The 18,888-nt window shown below is 39.4% G+C and overlaps 1 protein-coding gene across 3 annotated transcripts; it reads right to left on the reverse strand.

The window, feature by feature from the left end:
• Positions 1-2,509: 2,509 nt before the first annotated feature.
• On the reverse strand, positions 2,510-8,518 carry LOC147863239 (uncharacterized). Of its 3 annotated transcripts, none has more exons than XM_087321647.1 (10): positions 8,351-8,518; positions 6,771-7,197; positions 6,459-6,633; positions 6,249-6,362; positions 5,395-5,947; positions 5,034-5,315; positions 3,960-4,038; positions 3,686-3,876; positions 3,308-3,383; positions 2,510-3,213 (listed from the first exon to the last, which is right to left on the reverse strand). In XM_087321647.1, exons 1-10 carry the CDS (start codon positions 8,498-8,500, stop codon positions 3,053-3,055), a joined length of 2,208 nt encoding a protein of 735 aa, XP_087177773.1. In that variant the 5' UTR covers positions 8,501-8,518; the 3' UTR covers positions 2,510-3,052. The 3 variants fall into 3 exon arrangements, 2 of the variants coding, with proteins under 2 accessions (XP_087177773.1, XP_087177772.1); XM_087321646.1 differs by having other exon boundaries at positions 3,308-3,395; XR_015529979.1 differs by having other exon boundaries at positions 3,152-3,213; positions 3,308-3,404.
• Between the last annotated feature and the right edge of the window lie 10,370 nt (positions 8,519-18,888).

Raw genomic sequence — 18,888 nt, forward strand, 5'->3', positions numbered from 1 at the left:
ATTTATGGATTGATTACTAGACATATTTCCTTCCATGCACCAAGGATATAGACAATAATGAAACAAAAACAAACAAAATATGACATCGAAGCAAAAATTCCATTATGACCTACAAGATGATGAAGTTGACTTCTTGCATTTTGCAAAGTTTGCATACAATATTTCGCTACATCCTTGATAGAGTTTGCTTGAGCATCCAAACATATCTAGGAATCCCATTGTTGAGGATCATATTATAGTTAAACTCCAAGATATTCAAGTCAAAATTTCTCATCATTTACCCAATGTGCATGAATCACATACATTGGTTGTGGATCATCATTCCTTTCATTCCTCCCCAAAGATACTTAGTTTCAAGTTGGGAATTATCCATGGTTGTGATGTAATGTAAAGACAATATGACCACATGACAAGTAAGGTTGTGAAGGACTTGGTCCATTCATGATCTCTTCCCAAATTAATGACATTAAATTTAGTCAAGATCTCCCTTACCATATCTAGTGTTCTATGTGTAACTTTCGAAGCATTATACTTCCAATTCTATTCCAAATTGTGAAGTGCATCCCTCATGGGAGCTTGTAGAATATTGTTAATGCTCCAACTCTCATCATTAAGAGAGGAGGATGGTGTTATGCTTATAAAAGATGGCATATGTCAACTGAAGGAATGAAGGAATTGAACCATGACCACCTTGATGCATGCACTAGAGTTTAGCATATATGCACACATGATAATTGTTGTTGCATTATGCATGGTAGCCAAATGGCAAACATGCAACTAAGTGACATATATGCATTAACACTTGGCGGAGAGCATGTGTGAAGCTAGGAGTATCGGATATAGGAAGGTCCAATATCGTAAAGCCATTGTAGCTCAATGTCAATCTTCAGCTAATGCATTCTAACCTACTCTTATATTTTGTATTTCTTGTGTACAAATAAAGATCCACTTTTTAATTTTCCAACTTAGTGTTGTTTTGGCGTCGACCTTGACACAATAAAAGTGTTTTCATCACTATCTTTTTAGTGAGAGGCAATGCATAACAATACACATGTGTCTTTCATTGCATGGAAAACCCTTTTCCTATTATGAAATTGCATTAAGAGATTATGAGATTGCATTGGGATGCTTGGTGTAATGTTCTTCATTAGAGTAAGGACCACACCATTTCAAAAACCCAACAACTATTATGAAATAATAGCTCCTAGACAAGATCGTGGTGAGTCATCTTATGTGGTAAAGAAGAAGTGTAGTGAGAGACTTAAAATGGCATGAAGTTCATATCATGGAATGCATCTTATCAAGCATAGAATGATGAAATGATGCTCGTGGAAGTTTGAACCAACATTGATTTTGAAAATTAAACCAAGACATTCTGCCGACAATATGTTGCAATTCTCTACCTTGAACGTGGAATAGAATAAAGGCATATAATGTGGATACCTTCTTATTCCAAAATTTGAACCACTTTCTTATATTTGAGCCAAAGGAGCTTGAGATCATTTTTTTATGAGACAACAATTATTTTGAAGGTTCAACATTATTACATCTTGTTCAAGGACCACCAAAATCATAGATAACATCTCCAACGTTCAATCATGACATTTAACTCATTTTAACACATCACTAGGTGAAATCAACATCATTGCAATACTAATAAAGACATTTAATGGCCCTTCTATGATATTTTAATAAGATAGCACATAGACTATGGAAAATCATCAGGCAACTAGTTAAATTGTGTCTACCTAAAGTCAATCATACATATTTAACAATAGGCACAATTTTGGTATGGTACCTTTTCCCATTATATGACAAAGGTTATACAATGCACTCATTGGACCTTCACTATAGTTCTGCCTTACAACAATGGTGCAAAGCTTATAACACTTGATTTCATATTTGAGTGTCTGTTTTGAATTCCATACACTAATATCCATGACAATACTCACATGCCCAACCCCATATCCTGTACTCTTTTTAAGGCCACTACTTTTCAATTTGCATTAGACAATGTGATAATAACCTCATTTGATGTTTCGAATGATCATGTTATTGGGTTCATGCTCTCCACTCTTTTATTATCACCATTAAAACAAGCTTTACCTGTATACAAGAAGGGATATACAAAAAGGGAGTTTTCTGCACGATTGGTGTTACAATAAAGGGATTTTGGGTGACTAGTACAATAACCTATACAAAGTGAACTAATCAAGAAAGCTATCAAAACATAACAACGTTTTTATCCAGAGGGCATTGGTATTTAGTATGGGAGCAAACGATGAATCCCATTCAAATAGAGCCATCTTTGAAATAACAGGAGACAACTTTAACAATATGAAGAAACAAAGTTCAATTAGAATCATGGCACTATATTCTATTTATTGGTTTATTTCTTTAGAAATGTCTGTAGGGCATCGTCATCATCATTCAATCCATCAAACAATTAAAGAGAAGTCCTATAGAAATAAGTCCAAGAACACAAAAAATCAGAGGATTAATGGTCGTATAGTACGAATGAGACTTCATTTCATACTTGATAAACTTGCAAAGGTTGTAGTGGGTTTTTATCACTGAGGCATCAATTATGTAATGATAGTGTTGGGTAATGGAACAACAGCCACAATCAGGTTCTGTTCTCTGAAAATCAGGAATCTACATTACATGTAGAGTAGCCTGGCCATTACTCCCTGCCAGATATGGATCACCAACACACTCCTTCAAAGGTGAATCATCTAGCCAAACATGTTTTCACTTAAAATTCTTGACCACTGAACCTCATCTAGGTTCAAAATTACTTTTCAGTTTGATTAAGCAATATTGACCTCCTGAAATCTCATATGTTTTTTGCTGATCATGAGTAACATACATGTTGCACCTGTCAATTTCCACATTAAGAAGTATGGCCACCTCTAAAGAAAGGAAACCATGCCTCCAGGATGATAAGAAGATTGTGTCAACAAAAAAATGGCTGGTGACCGGCCAGGCAGTAAGGATATTTGATGCTGTGTCCTTAATATACGCTCAGGAAAAAATTAGCAACCCATAAGAGTCAAAATGTACCATTTCTTGCTCTAACAAGATGAAGAGTGCTCAACATACATCCCGCAGCTGATAATTTCGCTGCCTTTGCAGTATCACTTAGTTCTCCAGTTTCTGTCAGCTCAAATACTTCATTCTTTATTTTCACCTTGCCAGTGTATTTTATCTCCCCTGAATTCAGGAAGATATCACATGACTCAATAAAAATTAAGACCTTCCCATAGTTCTATTTTTAATAGAGTATAAAGCACAACAAAGCTTTTACCTTGATGATCAGTTGACTTCAACACTCCATAGCTTGGTGGCAGCCAATTATTCCGAATACAAACCTCTTGCAACTCCTGTGAGGCATTCTATGAACACTATATCCAAGTATGAGAAAGACTATTAATTTCCACTGAAAATCTTCAAAATAAACCTGCATTTTTCTTGATTTTCCCAAATACCCAGGAGTTTTTGTCTTGCTCAACCCTTGAAAGAGAGATAACTTATTGAGAAAAAGTGGGTCAATTGATAATAACATTGCTCAAACGGCACATTCAATTGCTCTTTCAGGGGTTGACCTAAGGCATTTTGGGGAAAGTTTGAAAGAAACACAGATATTTTGGAGTTCTTCCCTAGCATTCAAACACTAAAAGTATACCTGCATCGAGTTCTTCAACATATGAAAGGGTCTATTTTTGCTGTCTTTCTGTTCTTCGTTGCTAATTACTTCAGTAGAAAGTGGGACCTCTTCATGACCTTCCTGATCTAGACAATCATCCAAAGATGACATTTGCTTATCAAACTCTACCTTGCAAATCTGAATAGCAAGTTGGAGTCCACTTCTACCCCCTGCAAATTCTCACTGCTTATTAGAAAAAGAAGCATGGTCATAATTATTAAAAACCATTACCTTCAAATAAAAACGAACTAACCTCCAATGAGAGTCGCTAGGTTAGAATCACATCTCGCAATTTTTTCATGTAAGATACCTTCTTGTGAATGAAGATTTTTCTGGATAATAAAATCAGAGCTTTACAAACTTTCAAAACTTTAATTCTAATAATTTAGTAATTTTTCCTCCTTTAAATCAATAAAAAATATGATAAGCATTACTTTCATTTCTACGGGCGATTACGTGTAGTAAAAAGTGCAAAAGAAAACAGTAGTTATAAATGATATCATCCAGATATAATATAATGAATAATGTCACTTCTTAGGCAAAATAAAACAAGTTTAATAATGCTTTGCTAACAAATTTTCCTGATTGAAAAGATTGAAACCAAGTATACCCTTCATAAAAACTGAGAGAAGGACAAGCAATAATTCAATGGAAAGAACGTGGGAAACAAATATGAAATTTGGGCGCTGACTATCTATATCGACTAGAACCTCCAAGTTAATATGGAAACAGATCGAGAAAAGAGTTAAGATGCATAGAGTTTATATTGATGTCTCTAACGAAGCCATAGAAAATAAGTTAAAAAATCAGCGCATGTGATCTCTCATCAATTCAATTTTATACAAACAATTGGTCCAGGTGATGTGTTATCTATCCAGTACCCTAATTATAATAAACGATATCAATTCAACTGTCAGATCAGCAATTACAAATTGCATTAGAAACTTTCAGGTGTCTACATTCATGAATAGAATCACTGGCCTAACATACTAATGCGCAAATTTGCAAGTAGCAATCAGGATGATAGCTTCCTACTTGCTCTTGGAACATCTATAATTTTTGGTATTTTTCGGCATAGGGACAGAAAAGGAGGAATCAAAAGAGAAGATGAAACTTTTACACACTTGAGAACCAATCTTTGCACCTTTACAAAAGAGGGTGGAAATTATGTTTTCTTTAATAGTCCTGAGATTAACAACAAAGTTTAGACGAAATCAAGAGAAGCCCCAGAAACACAAATAATCAAAAGAAGTTATTACAATCCCACATGCTTAGAGATGTATAAATTTTCATTTGATAAAATCAGTCTCAAGAAGAGCACACACACCAGTTCCTTGCACATTGCCTTCCGTTTTTTCCAAACATTATGTAGAGCTTTGTTCAAGCTGAAAGCAGATGTCTCCTTATCCATGCAATGGTCCTCAAACCTCTTAATTGCTCTCATTGATGACTTTGGGCTATGTACATGTAAGCTAACATCAGTATTCTCTAATTTTATTTGTTTTGGTTTCCCATCATGCTCCTGATTGCAATCACATATGTTGTCCTTATTTACTCCGAATTTCAACGGAGAGCTTCGCTTCTTGGCCTTCTCTGTTTCAGGTGCACACTGCAAAAATAAACATGTAAAAACAGCGCACACAAAGATGTCTTTAATGTATCTGAAAGGATGACAGAGGCAGCCCCACCTTTGAGACTTTATTTCTGAATGGTGCACAATCCCCTGGTAAATCATCAGTATCTTTATGTATCTGATATTCCTCTATATTTCCTGCTGGAGTCACAGCCATAGTGACTATTTCTGCATGTATGCATGCATCATTATGTGATGTCATGTCATCAGGCAACATATGGTTGGATATTGGTCGAGGATGGCGACAAATAAATGCATCAGGTGGCACGATGGTATCATTTAAGTTTACATTTTGTGCGGGGTTAGCTTGCTGATGCAATGTTAATTTATCCTCGTCCATTGAAGACTTCATCTCATTCTGCGAAGAATCCATTGGAAGTCTCTGACTTTCTGAATGGAGGCAAGTTGACGAGGACTTTGTGTCCTCTTTCTTTGCTGTCTGTTTACCATTACAAGTGTCTTGCTTCATCTCAAATTCTGAAACCATCACAGCGATAGGCTTAGATGGCAAAGTTGTAGCTTGTTCGAAACCTTCTAGCTTACAACTCCCAAGTTTCTCATCAGCATTCATTCTGCTGTATCCAATTTTTTGTTCCCTTTCCTGATGACTGGATTCGAATTAGACCACTAAACACAAGTTAAGGCTTCTATACGAAATCTTCTTTGACCAATTTTTTAATCACATGAAGTTTTTGAAACGTGACTTTTTCAATGGAAAGATAAAATGTTCAATACAAACTTATATCTTGCTAAATGATAGATCAATTTCTAAGCAACAGGAAAAGGGGAAAACCCTGAAATACCAGATCTTTTCTCTATTTTCCCAAATGCCAAGTGCTCCTTCGGGATTAACCATGGGAACTTGGGAAATAAAGAAAAACCTGGGTATTTATCAGGAAAGGCACACACCTGGTTAGCCAGTTCTTTATAAATGGACAGAAAGGTCGAAGGCGAAAATAATGAACAGTAGAAGTGCTCCGAACAGCTGAGTCATCTGTTAATTCAACTAAAGGGCCATCGACCCTTTCTCCAGGACGCAAAAACAGAGAATTTAAATCAAGAACAGTTAATTTGAAATGCAACAGATTTTCAGTCAAAATTAACAGGAGCAGCACATACTTCGACAAAGTCACAGAGAGTGGAAGCCAAGCTATACTTTCCAATTTGATTGTTGGAGAAAGATCAAATGTGCCATTACATAGCATGATATACAATTTAGTGCTGCATCCTGATTGATTCATATCATCGCCAACCAAGAAAGAATTGCCAATTTTCAAGGCATTAGTCCTGATACCTGTTCATACCCGCATTGAGAACATAGGACTAAGCTTCATTGCACAAAACAAAAAGGCAACATCCTGCATTTCAATCTAAAAACTCTACCACTCATTAAGCCTGACCCATTTCAACAAAAAAAAGAGAAACGCATACCTGTGTACTCCTGCACAGCTTTGAAGGCAAAATCTTCTTCTGAATCTGTTATTTGATCCCCTTCCGTATATTGTACACATTTTTCCTTTTCAATAAAAGTCCACACTCCCATTGTACTAGCACCCAAAGCAATCACACATTTATCAAGCCTTGAATTAAGCAGGCATACACAGATTTTAGTCACCGGAAAATTCTGCACATTGTTGTGTATATCGACCACAACCTTGGCTGTTTCGCATGCATTTTTGACTCTTTGCTCCGTTAATGTGAGTGAGCATGGAATCCCTTCCTTTGATGTAGTAATATATCTCAACAATTTTGACCTCTCCTTAGAAGCTCTTCTACAAAGCTCTTCCCAATCCAAGTTAATGAGATTAGGGAAGTCGCGACAAAGATACCTGTTATAAAGCCACCCAATAGCCTCCATCTGAAACAAAACATTGGATCAAATGAATAAGATGTAGCATCATTAGGGTAAAAAGCAGCAAACATTATTCATCTGAACGACATAAAGCATACTTTTGAAATCCTAAATTTCATCCTTTTAAGAGTCTAACCCACTCATTTCTTTCATCATAAATTATATGACAACATGATTGTATATCATCAGAGGCAGCTTGGCCGATGACACATGGAAAGTTACAGTGAAACTCTTAGAACAGTTGCAATGTACTCTGAAGTTGTCCTGTACGCTGCATTTACCATATCTATCACACTCACAACTTAAACTGGTAATGGAAAGAAAGCAAACCATACAAGGCATATAAACCCCCCAAATGTTCTTGTAAAACTGCATTTTCCAGCACACTGTGTACAGTATCTCTCACTTAGAAGACCTAAATGAGTAACACGTGATAAAAAGCAAAACAGAACAAGAAGATGGTGACGATGATGAAAGGACTTCAAACCTGCTGGGGAATCTACAACGTTTTAAAGTGGCAGTTCTAAAGCATAGAATACATGGTGAATACTTCAGAGTATTCTAAAACTCATTCTAAACATAAAATGCGTGTTTTTTGACAGCTATGTCTACTACCCATATCGCATAGGCGACCTGGATTTTCAATGAAGAGAAAGTAAAAATAGATGGGGAAGATAAAAGAACGTAGAAGATACTTGCAAATTTTACTATGCTTAGCATACAGACAATCTGAGATAGTAATGGAAAGACAGTAACACAGAAAAAGATGAAGGGTGAGAAATTTTCAAACCCTAAACTTGTAATAGGAAAAAGAAAAAAGCAGATGAAGATGATGAAGACGACATTAACCACCCCATGCCTGCTTGGGAAACTACATTTCTCGGTTGTGCATTTGCAATTTCTCTGTAATCGACGCGACTTCAAAGGTGATGAAAATAAAGAATAGCAGAAGGAGAAGGAGAAGGAGAAGTTGCCATTCTCGGTACCATGTTAACCATTTATATCGTACATGCAGACTAAGCGGGTAATGGAAAGCAAGTGAGCCAGAAGAAGAAGGGAACGAAAGAGCTCCAATGGAAGCTTTACATTATAACGGCGTCCTAAAAACAGTGGCGATGAAAAGAGAAGACGAAGGAAACCCAGAAGAAAGGAGAAACACCTGTTTGGAAACATCGGGCTCAGAAACCTTTGGGCAGGCGAAAGGGGGGAGGTTCCTCAACACAGGATCAAGGAAGGTCTTGAGGAGAGCCTCCAGGGCTTTGTCAGGGCAGAGGAAGGTCGCCATAGAAGCAGGCGACGCAGGATTCATGGCGATGGCGATGGCGATGGCGATCTCAGAAACAGAGAGAGAGAGAGAGAGAGAGAGGTTTTTGGCGGGGGCAGGGGAATTTTCCGTTATTTCCAATAATACCCCTGAAAGCTTTCCTTCTTTCATTTCCCATATTTCCAAAAAATACCCCTGGAGGCTTTCTTTCTTTCCTTCTTTCTTTTCCCATATTTCCAAAACATACCCCTGGGGGCTTTCTTTCTTTCCTTCTTTCTTTCCCCCAATATGTCCTTGTTGTACACGCACACACCTTGTCTATCACCCCGACTTATTTAGATGCTCGATGCATTAATATATCAATTCAATGCTATATATATGCTAACAATGTTGGATGCATTAATATATCATTCAATCCTATATAATGCTTGAGGCATTAGTATATCGATTCAATAATGCTTGATGCGATAATATTTCAATTCAATGCTCTATATATGCTCGATGCGTTAATATTATCAATTCAATGCTATATATATGCTAATAATGCTCGATGCGTTAATATATCAATTCAATGCTACTATATGTTAAATATAATTAATGATCAGCCCCAAGTTGTAAATCTCTCGTCATATGTGCTCTTAGAGTGCACATTTTTTTATAGTGCCCCAAATGAGGAGCGACCAGTGTGCAACTCGACCATATGGATCGATAAGGTGTTAATCTAGGAAACCGTAGATGCGTAGGACACAATGGATTTAGGAAAGAGCGAAATAGGTAATAGGATTGGCTAATCAAGTCAACTAGAATATTTTGTGGGAAAGTTACGATGTACTTAAGTCTTGAAGTATATGCCATTGACTTCAAGATAAGTACTATCTAGCACTAGTCTGTATCTAGGGAATTGACAGAAAAGGACAAGTCAGTTGACAGAAAAGGAATATCTCCACTACTATCAACTGACTTGCACATTTAATGTTATACTCACACCAAACATAGAATATAATCCACTTTCTTACACCGTGGTTGGATTGATCATCAGTCCCCACTAATTTTGTAGTGAGTTGGTCCAGATCCCATCTAAACTCTAAGGTGTGAGCGCATGGGTGAACTACCATTGTGAGTTACTCTCATATGTCATAGAAGTTTTGTTTTCATATATCCATCTCTGTGGTTGTAACTCTATATACCTATCTAATCAATTCTCAATATTTCTAACATGGTACCATAGCAGAGAGGTTGATCTAGATTAGGTATATACGGGTAGTTGTTGTCTAGTAGCACAAAGAAATAGAGAGAGAGAGAGAGAGAGAGAGTATCAATGACCTTGTCCACGAATGTTGCAGCTGCTCCACTACGCATTTGCCCACCTCTATTGTCTGATGGAAAGCTAGATGGAACCAACTACACATGGAAGTTCAAAATGTTTGCCATTTTGGACTCCTACGAGTTGTTGGAGACAATCATGGAACCCACAGGAGACCCTGAGCCCACAGTGACCTTTGACCCTGCACACCCTACCACATCAATCCCTCCAAATGTTGATCTACTTCGAGCCTGGAAGAGAAGGAATGTTGATGCGTTGTGTACCACAGTCACTAGTGTATGTGTCTCTGTACTAACATTAGTGCAACATACAACCAGGGCCCATGAAGCTTGGAGCATATTGGCCAGCTAGTATGAAGCCAAAAACTATACAAGGATACAAAACCTCAAAAATCAGCTTGCTGCAAAGAAGCTCGTTGATGGAGAGAAAGTAGAATCCTTTGTAAAAAGGATTACGGATCTTCAAGATTAGCTAGCGGTTGTTGGAGTAGTCGTCTCTCCAAAGGATATGGCTCGTTGGTGCATTCGAGTACTTCCTTCCAAGTATGATGGCATTGTGACAACATTGAACACTCAGGTTCGACCCACTCCTTTCAAATTTGATGAACTAAGTGCAATGTTGCTTGAAGAGGAGCTTCGACTAAAGACGAGAAGGAAGGGAAGATTCGGCATTTGTCTCTAGGACTAAGGGTAAAGGGGCATCCAATTCAAACAATGCGAATAGGATACCAAAGAAGAAGAAGTTCAATGGATCGTGTTTCTACTGTGACAAGAAGGGTCACACAATCAAGGATTGTCAGAAGAAGATGGCGGATGAGAAGAATGGTTCTAGTAAGACTTCTTGGAGAGAGCCCACGTCCGCCAACAATGTCATAGATGAGCTTGAGTTATGGGTCGCAACTAAAGAAGTTTGTTCTTCAATTGACACTCAAGTTGTCGATGACTCTTGGATTCTCGATAGTGGAGCATCCTGACATATGACCAATAATCGTGACTGGCATAGCTCTTGGACACCTCTACAAGAGCCCATCAATGTTGTGGTCGGGAATAATGCTCGATGTCCAGCCAAAGGAACCAAATTTGTCTCCCTCAAAGCAACGACTGATGGGACAAAGCATCTCTCTCAAGTGTTGTACGTGCTAGATCTCAAGAAGAATCTATTGTGTATTCTTGCACTGACCGACAAGGGTCTTGATGTTCGATTCAAGAAGTCGGGTGCAGAAATAACAGATTCTGCTAGCAAGGTTGTAGGAATAGGGGTAAGGCACAACAATCTCTATGAGTTGAGCATGTTTACAATTTCTACTGACCACAACACAAGTATTAACACAAAGCAATGGCATAAGAGATTTGGGCACCTCAACGTTGCTGTGTTGAAGGAGATGAAGAAGTCGAATATGGTAGTTCGGTTGCCAACCCTATCTGACTTAAGTCATGTTTGTGATGCTTGTATGATGGGCAAGCATCAAAGATCAGCCATTCCAAAAGAGAGTCAAAATCGGGTAAAGACTCCTCTACAACTAATACACATCGACCTCTCTGGAAAAATGGGGACTCATGCAATGGGTGGATCTCTCTACTATATGCTACTAGTCGATGACTTCAATAGAAAGATCTAGGTTTACTTCCTTCGGGAGAAGGCTGAAGCTTTTGAAATCTTCAAAAGATGGCATAAGTTTTTCGAGCGGGGGTTCAGAAAGTTAGTGAAGGAGTTACGCTTTGATCAAGGTGGAGAATTCTTATCAATAGAATTCTATGAGTATTGCAAAGAGCATGGAATTAAGCGCCAACTTACAACTGCCTACACCCCACAACGAAATGGCGTTGTCGATGTCATGATATAGCATGGTATGGCTTCAAAAAGATTTGAACCCATAACCTTGTGTCACATGGGTTGAAGCCTTACCATTAAACTATACATTGTAATACAAAAAATATTATTTCCATTTATTATTTCACTTAGAAAATCCATGCATATTCTAGATTTCTCTGGAACATTCTAGAAATATCAAGAGGACTCCTAAGCATACTATAAAAAGAGGCACATGGCATTATTGAGAACCAATTCAATTCAACGCCAGTCTTAAGCCTCCTAACTATTCTTGTATATTCTTTTCATATATATAATATATCGTTTGTTACCATCATTCTCACTCCTTCTCCCGAGAGTTCTACACCTTTTTCGCTCTTAGTACTAATTCCCTCTCTATCTTAGTACTATTCCTAACAATACATATTTTCCCCTCTTAGTACTAATCCTCATCTCTAGTACTAATTCCCTCTCCGTCTTAGTACTATTCCTGACAGTTTGAACCGAATTTGTCATCCTCTTATTCCTCCTTTCCCTTCATAATAAATCCTCTTATCCTCTTACTAAATGGCAACGGTTAGCGCTCAAGAATACCAATCCGTTTTCTCGAAGCTCCAGTACTTAAAGAAAAGTTTGTAGCGCTAGAACAAGAAAATCAACGTCTATTGGGGGATCTTCAATAAGTAGCTCTAGAAAACAACAACAACACAGGGAGTTGCCGTTACGTGTGCAACAACTTGAAGCGACTATTGTGTCATTACAACAACAAGGATCAAGCACTCAAGGGACTCCCAAAGAACCCAAGTTCGGTCTTCCTATGAAATTTGACGGGACCCGATCACAATTTAGAGGATTTCTTAATCAACTATGTTTAGTGATTCAAATGAATCCTTCTCGATATCCCACCGATGCATCACGAGTGGGGCTAGTAGGCACCCTAGTTAGTGGCACGACTTTGGCATGGTTCGCCCCGTTGTTAGAAAAAAAGTCTCCTTTGTTAAATAATTTTGAAGAGTTTATTAATGAGTTTAAAGCCTATTTTGGAGATACCGATCGTGTTAGGACGACGATCAACAAAATCCGAAGATTGGGTCAAGGTGATCGGTCGACCTCAGCTTATGCTGCGGATTTCCATCTTCTCACCACCGATATTCCCTAGGATGACCAAGCATTAATGGACCAATTCCATTATGGCCTACGTAATGATGTCAAGGATTTACTCTTGACCTTCCTCGAAAAACCAAAGTCATTGATAGAAGCAATTAGTCGCGCGATACGATGCGATAACCGCATTTTCGAACGACGTTCGGAACGTCAGTTCCAAATGCCGAGGACAAGATCGGAGTCCACTTACGCTTCAATTGTAACAAAACCTTTCCCAAGGGAGTCATTTAATGCAGCAAATACTCCCACTCCAATGGAAATCAACACCACACGTCGTCGCATAACACTATCAGAAGAGGAAAAACAACGACACCGAGCAAATCGATTATGTCTTTATTGCGGTGGACCAGGGCATATTGCAGTGAACTGTCCCCATTGGCCGAGAAGATAGGTAAATCAAATAACCGCTAGTACTAATAGTACTAAACCTGAGTCTATTTCTCCAGGCGTGTTTGATAGTCTTAATAGCCCAAGCCTTTCAAATAAATTTGAAATCCTTAGTCAACTAGAAGAAGAGTTAAACGATTAAGTCCAACCAAAATAGGAGTCGTTTGGTTGGACAACTCTAGATCTATGCAACCCATTAGTGGTTCCATTCCTCTAAGCAAGTTAGCAATGTTTTCCTAGCTCAAGTAATAATTAGTACTAAAAGTATCTCTCCAGTACATGTCTTAGCACTCCTAGATTCTGGAGTTAATTCTTGCTTCATGGATAAGAATTTTTCCCAAGCTCATCAAATATCCCTAAGAAAACTCCCTCTCCCAACCTTTGTAGTAGTCATTGATGGTTGCCTCATTGCTTCCGGAAAAATCGTAGAAGAGTTAGAGCCAATTAGTGTTGTCCTAGATAATTTGACATGTGTAGTATCATTCAATATAATTAGTAGTCCAGAACATCCCATTGTTTTGGGGCTACCATGGTTCGAGTTACACAATCCAAACATAGATTGGAGAACAAGAGAAATTCGGTATCGACAACCTCGAGAAGTTGCTCGTAAGGTTTCAACCATTTCGCTACATCAACTATGCGAAGAATGAGGCAAGGAATCAATGTTTGTATTCGCAATATCAATAAGACCTTCCAACACCACTAAAGAGGAATCCAGAGAAGTATCGTCATTATGCCGACGTGTTTGATAAGGTACAAGCCTTCTTCCTCACCATCGATTGTATGATTGTCCCATTGATTTACAACCAGGAAAAGAGCCACCATGGCGACCGATCTACAACTTGTCACCAATCGAGCTAGAAGTCCTTCGTGCCTACATAGAGGAGAATTTGGCGAATGGGTTCATTCGACATTCGAAATCTCCCTCCGACGCACCCATTTTCTTTGTCAAGAAAAAGGATGGATCACTTCATCTTGTCGTAGATTACCGTGGCTTAAATAAGGTCACCATCAGGAATAGGTATGCACTTCCCTTTATCTCGAGTCTTTTAGAACGGGTTAATGGTGCAAAATTCTTCACAAAGATCGACTTACGAGGTGCATATAACCTCATATGGATCCGATCGGGACATGAATGGAAGACCGCTTTTCGCATCCGATACGGGCACTTCGAGTATACGGTTATGCCATTTGGTGTCACCAATGCACCAACAGTCTTCCAACACATGACAAATGATATATTCCGAGATCTCTTGGATGTTTGTTTGATCATCTATTTGGATGATCTAGTAGTTTATTCGAAGACTCATGAAGAGCATGATTCTCATGTACTATTAGTACTAAAACGATTTCGAGAACATGGTCTTTATGCAAAACGGGAAAATGTAGTTTTGACTGCAATCAAGTGGAATTTCTAGGCTATGTCATCTCCTCGGAAGGCATCTCCATGGATCTAGCTAAGGTCAAAACGGTGGTAGAGTGGCAGACTCCCCATTCGTTGCGAGATGTGCAATGTTGTTTAGGCTTCGCAAATTTCTACCGCAAGTTTATTCAGGACTACTCAAACCTTATTTTGCCTCTCACACAGCTTACCAAGAAGGGGCAGTTGTTTGTTTAGTCTAAGGAAGCGGACACGACTTTTGTAAGTCTTAAGAAAGCATTTATATTAGCTCCTATTCTAGCTCATGTTTATTCGAAAAAACCGTTCATCATGGAGGCAGATGCGTCGTATTTCTCCCTTGGTAGCATTCTGTCACAACAAGGCGATGATGAAAAACTACATCCTGTGGCTTTCCACTCGCGCAAGTTTGAAGCCGCCGAAATCAACTACGAGATACATGACAAGGAGCTATTAGCAATAGTGGACTCTCTTGCACAATAGAGGCATTTTTTAGAGGGATCTTCTCATCAAATCACCATATTCAGTGATCACAAAAACCTTGCCTATTTCCAGAATGCTCGTGTATTAAATTGACGATAAGCTCGGTGGGTCCATTTCTTCACTCGCTTTGGCTTCAAAATTACATATCGTCTTGGGAAGCAACAAGGGAAGACAGATGTATTATCACGACACTTGTATCTAGCACCTCGTCCCGGTGATCCAACATTCGATAATCAAAAGCAAGTCATCCTGGGACCACACGACTACAACCAACGTGGATTCCCGTATTATCGAGACCATACGTGAAGACTTAAAGGCAAATGCTTTCACTCAAGCCATTTTAGCGCAAATTGATTCCTCGCGGGCAACCTGTTCACAGTCACAACAACCAAGTATGGACTATCGACAATTCAAAAGTCATGATGAATTACTATTCTTTAAGAAACCCTTGTATGTTCCCAACGGTTCTTGTCTCCTTTGAGTAGTCCAAAATTGTCATGATACATATACAACTGGACATTTTGGTAGAACTAAAACGTTGAATTTAGTACAACGATCATTTTGGTGGCCTCATATGCAACGATTTGTCGAAGACTATGTTCGGACATGTGATACATGTTGTAGAGCAAAGACGCCAAGACATCATCCATATGGTTTATTAGAACCATTACCACTTCCAAGCAAGCTATGATAGTCCATTTCTCTAGATTTTATCACATATCCTCCAGTTTCAAAGGGATTCGATGCGATCTTAACAATAGTAGATCGATATACTAAGATGACACATTTCTTGCCTTGTACTAAGGCAATCACTAGTGAAGAAACCGCTGAAGTTGTCATGCATGAGGTATTTTGGCATCATGGCCTCTCGGATAGTATCATCAGCGACCGTGGACCTCAATTCGTCTTGAAATTCTGGAAGCATCTCTTCAAAATGCTTAAGGTCACTTGTAACCTCTCCTCTAGCTATCACCCTCAAACAGACAAACAAACAAAACGAACAAATAAAACACTGGAACAATATCTTTGGTGTTTTCTAAGCTATCAACAAGATGATTGGGTGGATGTTCTCCACTTTGCCGAATTTGCTTACAATAACTCTATCCACTCATCGACTAGGGTTACACCATTTTATGCTTATACAGGCTATCATCCTCGATGGTGTGTGCTCGAAACTCCGGAGTTACCCACAAATCCTCATGAAGAGGATCATTTGGAGCGGCTATGCAAGATACAAGTAGATCTATCTACCCATTTAAATCAAGCTCAACAAACACAGAAGGCTTATGCGAATCGTCATCGGCTTCCATCTTGTTCTGACATTGGAAATCGAGTATGCCTATTACAATGACGTATCAACACTACCTAACCATGTGATAAATTGGATTATCGACGATTAGGTATTTTCTGTATTATTGGAAAAATTAATGATGTCACTTTTCTTCTTGATCTACCTCCGCAACTATGGATACATCCGGTTTTTCATAGTTCTCTTCATGAACCCTATCTTGAATCGCATTACACCACCTCCACCCCCGATCGAGCTTGAAGCCGGACCGGAGTACGAAGTTGCTACCATCCTCAATTCCAAGATTGTTCGCAACAAGCTCTACTATTTGGTCGATTGGCTAGGCTATAGTCCAAGTGAGCGTACTTGGGAACTAGTCGAGAATGTGGTAAATGCTCGAGCTCTTATTGAGGACTTCCATTGCCAATATCCCGACAAGCCAGGTCCTCCATCTAAGATGGTTACGAGTCATCATAAGGGGGGGGATAGTGTCACGATATAGCATGGTTTGGCTTCCAAAGGATTTGAACCCATGAGAACCCATGACCTTGTGTCACATGAGTTGAAGCTTTACCATTAAGCTATACATTGTAATACAAAGAAAATTATTTCCATTTATTATTTCACCTAGGAAACCCATGTATATTCTAGATTTCTCTAGAAAATTCTAGCAATATCAAGAGTACTCCTAAGCATACTATAAAAAGAGGCACATGGCATTATTGAGAACCAATTCGGTTCAACGCCAATCTTGAGCCTCCTAGCTATTCTTGTATATTCTTTTCATATATATAATATATCGTTTGTTACCATCATTCTCACTCTCTCCTTCTCCGGAGAGTTCTACACCTTTTTCCCTCTTAGTACTAATCCTCATCTCTAGTACTAATTCCCTCTCTGTCTTAATACTATTCCTGACAATACATCTTTTCCCCTCTTAGTACTAATCTTCATCTCTAGTACCAATTCCATCTTTGTCCTATTACTATTCCTGACAGTCGAACGTCGAAATCGAACAGTTGTCGAGATGACTAGGTGTATGTTGAAGGCACAAGTGCTGCTCGATCCATTCTGGGCTGAAGCAGTGAATACAACAATTTACATCCTCCATCGGAGCTACACGAAGGCACTTCAAGGGAAAACACCCCAAGAAGCTTATTCAGGCAAGAAACCTTCAGTGCCGCACTTCAGAACCTTTGGGTGTACATGCTACGCACATGTTCCAGATGTGAGAAAAAAGAAATTGGATGCTAAAAGCAAGAAGTGTATCTTTCTCAGGAATAGTGAAGAGTCAAAGGCCTATCGACTCTATGATCCAGAGACAAGAAATATATTGACAAGACGTTGTCGCGGTAATCCGCGAGTATGTGTCGAAAGGGTCTCGGATGAGGAAGAGATGGATGCCAGGAGACCGACCCTCTCCGGTCCCTGTTGCACCGGTTGTGGCGCAAACCGGAACGACTCCGGATGTGTACCGGAAGCCACCGAACACGAGAGAGGGAGAGAGAGAGAATACGTGCAACACCGACTCAACGCACGCTACTTATGTACAGAAAAGGAAAGAAGAAACTCCGAAGACGCAGACACAAACACAAATGCACAAAACTTCACTATTGTTGAGAGACAAGCTCAACATTGGCCAGATCGGCTGAAGAAGCCGAGGACTGGATCGGTTGGGACCGATCGGTTAGGCCAAATGCGTAAACTGGTACGCAGACCGGTGCGTAGGTAGGGCCAGATCGGTGCGTAAACCGGGAGGCTGTTAAGAAAGATATTCCGTGAGGAATATATTTGGGAGTTAGTGTAGGAGCTCTTAATGAGCATTGAAGTACTGTCAGTCCATCTAGGACTTGTATAAAAGTGTTCATTGAACACACATATGTATAGAGTGGTGAATAGAGATTGAGTATTTTTTGTTGTATATAGGTCTTGTGTTTGCTCTCTCTCACTCTCTCTGTCTCTCCCGCGTATACTGCGTAAGCTCAAGCTCTCCATTAAACCTGAGTTTTTTTCCTTCTATTCGGTCTTCATACTTGCTTCTGCACGCTATTCTTTACATGGTATCAGAGCGCGAGGGTTGAGAACCTCTCTGCAGCCGACACAGCTTGACGAAGAAGAACAAGAAGAACGATGGATAGAGGCATGGCGAGCTCGCTTCCAACAGAGAACCTCGACAAAACCAACTACGCATCTTGGTCCTACAAGATGCACCAGTACTTGCTCGGGCACAGCTACTGGAGTTATGTCGAAGGAGCTAATGACGCGACACCCGAATCGACACATAGAGACTTCCCGTCGTGGGAGCAATCGGCGAGCAGGGTATTATACTGCTTCGCGTCGCGTGTGGGCGAATAGCTATTGAGCTATGTTCGTGATGCAAAGACGCCGAAGGGTGCGTGGGAAAATCTGAAGAAGATTTTCGCCTCGAGCACCACAGCCAGGAAGCTTCAGCTGCGATAGGAGTTGAGCAACCTACGACAACGTGACTTGTCGGTGGCGGATTATACCTCGAAGATCAAGGATATCTGTGACTCCCTCGCCTCCATAGAGGTGAACATCAAGGAGAGCGAGATGGTCTA

This window comes from Azolla caroliniana, unplaced genomic scaffold (genome assembly GCF_043228905.1).
Source record: "Azolla caroliniana isolate FFs.n. ecotype wild unplaced genomic scaffold, voAzoCaro1.0.p SCAF_6, whole genome shotgun sequence".
In the NCBI taxonomy this organism is placed as follows: domain Eukaryota; kingdom Viridiplantae; phylum Streptophyta; class Polypodiopsida; order Salviniales; family Salviniaceae; genus Azolla; species Azolla caroliniana.

Excerpts from the sequence above, each read along its gene's own strand:
- LOC147863239 (XM_087321646.1), bottom strand. The coding sequence starts at position 8,500 with ATGAATCCTGCGTCGCCTGCTTCTATGGCGACCTTCCTCTGCCCTGAC. Across the intron at positions 6,634-6,770 it reads AGCTGTGCAGGAGTACACAG|GTATCAGGACTAATGCCTTG; the intron begins GTATGCGTTTCT and ends GGGTATGAACAG. Across the intron at positions 3,214-3,307 it reads GAAGTCAACTGATCATCAAG|GGGAGATAAAATACACTGGC; the intron begins GTAAAAGCTTTG and ends TCCTGAATTCAG.